The following is a 5,062-nucleotide window of genomic DNA, read 5'->3' on the forward strand; positions in this document are numbered from 1 at the left end:
ACCAACCTAGATAGCATATTAACAAGCAGAGATATTACTTTGCCAACAAAGGTCTGTCTAGTCAAGGCTATGGTTTTTCCAGTGGTCATGTATGGATGTGAGAGTTGGACTGTGAAGAAAGATGAGCACCAAAGAACTGATGCTTTTGAACTGTGGTGTTGGAGCAGACTCTTGAGAGTCCCTTGGACTGTAAGGAGGTCCAACCAGTCCATCCTAAAGGAGATCAGTCCTGGGTGTTCATTGGAAGGACTGATGCTAAAGCTGAAACTCCAATACTTTGGCCACCTCATGCAAAGAGATGACTCATTGGAAAAGACTTTGATGCTGGAAGAGATTGTGGGCAGGAGGAGAAGGGGACGACAGAGGATGAGATGGCTGGATGGCATCGCCGACTTGATGCACACAAGTCTGGGTGAACTCCAGGAGTTGGTGATAGACAGGGAGGCCTGGCATGAGTCGGACACGACTGAGCGACTGAACTGAACTGAACTGAACAACATTGGAAAGCAATTATACTCCAGTAACAAATAAATAAAACTTCCAGCTTAGAAAAGATGAGCTTTGCGTAGCCTCTTTCCAGCCCCCAGCTCATGCCTCTTCATTTTAGTTTCAGATACAATCAATTCTAGGAGATACCCTGGTCAGGAGGGGTGAGGGAGTAAATCCAAGAATGGCTGAGGGAGATGGAGCCACACTGCAGTCATCCTGCCCTCTTTCCTGCCCACCCCCATTCTCCCACGGGACCAGCCATCTGTCCACCAGCCCCGGAGCAGCTTTCCTATCCAAGACTCAAGCCATTATATGTAAGGTTCTGCTTTCAAGTGGCCTTTTATAGAGTGCTCAAGCAACAGGCGTGATGAGACAAATGAATACCAATGGGAAAGGCGTGTACTTTGCCAAGGAAATTGAGTTTATTAGACGGTTACAAGGGAGCGTTGCTGACACGTGGGCAGGCTCTCTGGGCAAGCCAAGAAGAAACAGTCCCCAGTGAAGGAAAGTGTGGGCAGGGATCATCTTGAGGAGGTTGGGTGAGCTTCTGGATTTCCCCCCTGGGGCAGCTCCAGCCATGCACATTGTGTTTTCTAACCCATTTGTTGGAAAGAACCAGGGCCAAGTCACAGCTCCAGAACCCTGGGCCCTGTCTCCTTGCTCCTTGGGCAACCACTGGACTCTAGCGCACGTAGGAGTTGCAAGGCCCGCAGCGGGAGCGGGGGACACAGGGCGTGCAGGGGGCAGCAGGAGCACAGGGACCGGAGATGCAGGGTGTGATGGTCTTGCCGCATGCATTGGTCGTGGCACAGGGATTGCAGGGCAGCCTGGAGAAAGGGAAAGATATAAATTGAGGGAGGCTTGTGATGTAACCAGAGAGACCGCAAGAGTGGACTGCCCACTGGGACTTGACCTGACCTATAACAGAGAAGGTCACAGGCTCACCTGACACAAAGCTCACTATCAATGCTCAGAAACTCTGGTCTCAGCTCCCAACACTGTCCATTCCTAGCTGGTGACCTTGAGTAAGTCACGAAACTTCTTCAAGCCCCAATCCCTTCACCCACAGAATGATGAGAATACTGATCCTGTTGACCTCGTGGTAACTCTAGCGGCAGATGAGGTAACATGTGGAAATGTACCCTCTACACAGTATGGTATTACAAAATGTAAGAAATGTCGTTGATCACATATCAATATCATCACAGTAGACTGCAGAGTTGGCTGTACAATTTCAGTTTGTCCCTCAAGCAATTCATGCCATTTTATTTTTTAATGTTAACCACTTTGCTTCTCATTGTTTGAGCATGTCTGGTGTGAAGGCATAATTTCCTCTCCAAGGTATGCGGTCTTTGCCTGGAGTCCAACTAAGAAGTACGCCTATATGTGCAAGGCTTCACCAAACACTTGCTCAGTACTCACTTGCAGTCCTCGCTGTCCAGCAGCCCCCGATACGTGTTGATCTCACACTCCAGCCGGGCCCGCACGTCCAAGAGCACCTGGTACTCCTGGTTCTGCCGCTCCAGGTCACTCCTGATCTCCGCCAGCTGTGACTCCACGTTGCCGATCAGGCTCTGCACCTGGTTCAGCTGGCAGCTGTAGCGAGCCTCCGTCTCTGTCAGGGTGTTCTCCAGGGAGTCTCTCTGTCAGAGGGAAGGGGAGGAAGGTCACAGAGCTGCTCCTTCAGGGGCTTCTCCATCTCTTCCAAACAAGCCACAAGCTCCAAGAGTTCAGGGGAGGGTGGTCTGGAGGGCATCCCAGTGCCCCTGACTCCCCAACCTCACCTCCTTACCAGGAGTCTCATCAATACCCACCAGGTTGTGCTGCGCCTGAAGCTCCACCTCCAGAGCATTGACCGTGCGTCTCAGCTCAATGATCTCTGTCTGGCAGGACTGCAGCTGCTCTGAGCTGGACACCACCTGCTTGTTCAGCTCTTCAGTCTGAAACACCAAAATGCAGAGGACAGGATCAGACCCCGCCTGAAGGGCCCCAAGGGGCTGAGGGTCCTGAGACACCACGTGCTGATGTACTCACCTGCCTGATGTACCATTCCTCCACGTCTCTGCGGTTCGTCTCCACCAAGGCCTCATACTGAGCCCTGGTCTCATTGAGCACACGGTTGAGGTCCACAGTGGGGGCGGCATCCACCTCCACATTGAGGCGATCTCCCAGCTGGCTCCGCAGGGTGTTGACTTCCTGTGGATGCAGAAAATGCAAGAGTGACTATCCTCATTGAAGAGTGGAACCTAAGAAATGGCACTGCTTGTTGACATCCTATTCATCTATTTCCTTGGAAAAGGAACTTCTAGTGAAACAGCTATGACAGCAGAAGGTAAAGTGGTCTGTGTTCCATGTGTTCAGCTCCTTCCCACCATGACTGTGTCATGATCCTTGGATTAAAAAAAAATTTTTCCAGGGGTTTGCTTGGGGGCTATTCAAGGATGTATAAATGCCCAAATTTCCCAGGTTGTAGACTGGCTGCAGATAACCCCATAAATAGAAAGAATTGGATGTATAATTTCAGATTGTATGTATATCAAACCATATTGTCATGACCCCTCCCACGAGAGAGAAGGAACCCTGGATCATTTTTCTTCAAGACTTTGAAAGAATAGAGACTTTGATTCACCAAGACAGATATTTTGGCTTTGGGGAAGACAGATGGCTTCGAACGGCATGATCAGAGCAGTGCTGGGACTTCTACAAATCAGCAGCCAATCACAAGCCCAGGGAGGTGCCCTGGGAAATGAAAGTGATGCCCCAATTTTGAGTGAAAGATACAGCTTATCTGGGAACATGGATAGGTTTCATCTCACAATGTTTTCTTTCATCATGAAGTTCTGGTGTTTTCAAAGAAATCTGAAAGATTCTTATCCCTGATTCTACCACCCCAAGTCACTAAAGCTGCCCTAGGCCTGAGGCTGAGTCAGATTTCTTCATTTCTCATCTCTGGTCTCACCTCTTCATGGTTGCTCTTGAGGCAGATCAGCTCCTCTTTCAGGGACTCCACCTGGGCCTCCAGGTCAGACTTGCACAGGGTCAGCTCATCCAGGATCCTACGCAGGCCGTTGATGTCCGACTCCACCAGCTGCCGCAAGCCCAGCTCCGTCTCATACCTGCACAAGGGGAGGATCAGAGCAGTAACTGGCAGACCCTGAAGACTCACAGGAATGATCTTGGATAACCCCAACCACCTTGCCTTCCCCCTTCGGCAGTGAGTAGACCCAGGAGACAAAGGCAGGGTGCTGGAGGCTCAGTCAAGACCCAATATTGATCCCAAAATTGACTTGAGTCCTCATCTACTCTTGTGACTCCTTTGTTTGGTCCCCCCAGTCCTCTGCAGAATCCTTCATGATTGATAGATTAACTGCTGTTCAGTCAGCCATGGGAAACCCTCTTCTTTCACTAGAGACTGAACAAAAGGAGCGGGCACCCATGCAAAATCTGAACCACTTACTTGGTCCTAAAGTCATCTGCGGCCAGCTTGGCATTATCGATCTGCACCACCAGTCTGGCATTCTCTGACTTGGCACACAGGATCTGGGGAATGAGAGGTTTCTGGGTGAGGACTGAAAATAACTATGAAATCATCAAGTTCTTTAAAAATGCTTAAAAAGCCATTTTGAAGGTAAAAGGAGGATGCAAGAATCAAGATGGCCTAGATGTAAGAAGCACAGTTCTCTCCCCCAAATTGAGAATCCTGGGACGCTCCCCCTGCTGAGAGATGACTGCAAGGCCCCTCACCTTCTGCTGGAGCTCCTCGATGGTCCGGAAGTAGGACTGGTAGTTGGGGCACACGAGGGGCTCCTGCTGCTGGCTGCGCTCCAGGATGCGGCTCTCCAGCTCCGCGTTCTCCCGCTCCAGCTGCCGCACCTTCTCCAGGTAGCTGGCCAGCCGGTCGTTCAGGAACTGCATGGTCTCCTTCTCGTTGCCATTGAAGGAGCCCTCGCAGAACCAGTTGCAGCTGCCCACGTTGGCGGGGATGTTGCAGGCCCCGGGCAGGGTGGTGCCACAGCAGCTGGGGGGCACGCAGGGCCTGGAGGAGCAGCTGGAGCGGAAGCTCAGGTTGGGCAGGCAGAAGTTGTAAGACATGGTGCTGGAGGGAGCGAGGTTCCTGACTGAACACAGAGTGCAAGTTCTCCAAGGAGCTTGTGAGCCTTCTGCCTCTGTGGAGCATTTATACCCCATCCCCAGAGGGTGTGGACACAGTATGTAATGTCTTTTTTCTTTTATTTTTTCACTGCTTTTCAAATGCCCTTCCCTTCAATCTGTTATTGGCCTTCCTCAGAAGAGTCCCTTGTCCCATAAACTTTTTTACTTGGCTTCTTGTTAAGTCAAGACTACTCTTCAGGCTGTGCACCCATGAAATCATTGTCCTGCGGTAGACCTTCAAAGAAGCCACATAGTCTAGCCCGAGGATCTGCCCTTGTTAATTGGGAGTTAGTCCATCCAATGACATTCTTTTGTGTTATGTGATCTGGTAAAACCATGATCAAATTCACCTCCTGGCCCATCTGGCATTTCCAGGGAGGGACTAGGATTGAATCAAGGAACAAGTTGCATTAAGTCACAA

General features: G+C 50.5%; 1 protein-coding gene across 1 annotated transcript; it reads right to left on the bottom strand.

Annotated features, from left to right (window-relative positions):
- Window positions 1-1,171: 1,171 nt before the first annotated feature.
- Window positions 1,172-4,581, bottom strand: LOC138083065 (keratin, type I microfibrillar 48 kDa, component 8C-1). Its single transcript, XM_068976669.1, has 7 exons — window positions 4,234-4,581; window positions 3,947-4,029; window positions 3,449-3,605; window positions 2,524-2,685; window positions 2,304-2,429; window positions 1,912-2,132; window positions 1,172-1,316 (listed from the first exon to the last, which is right to left on the bottom strand). The coding sequence occupies exons 1-7, from the start codon at window positions 4,579-4,581 to the stop codon at window positions 1,172-1,174; spliced, it is 1,242 nt and encodes a 413-aa protein (XP_068832770.1).
- Between the last annotated feature and the right edge of the window lie 481 nt (window positions 4,582-5,062).

Source organism: Capricornis sumatraensis, chromosome 8, assembly GCF_032405125.1.
Source record: "Capricornis sumatraensis isolate serow.1 chromosome 8, serow.2, whole genome shotgun sequence".
NCBI classification, from domain to species: domain Eukaryota; kingdom Metazoa; phylum Chordata; class Mammalia; order Artiodactyla; family Bovidae; genus Capricornis; species Capricornis sumatraensis.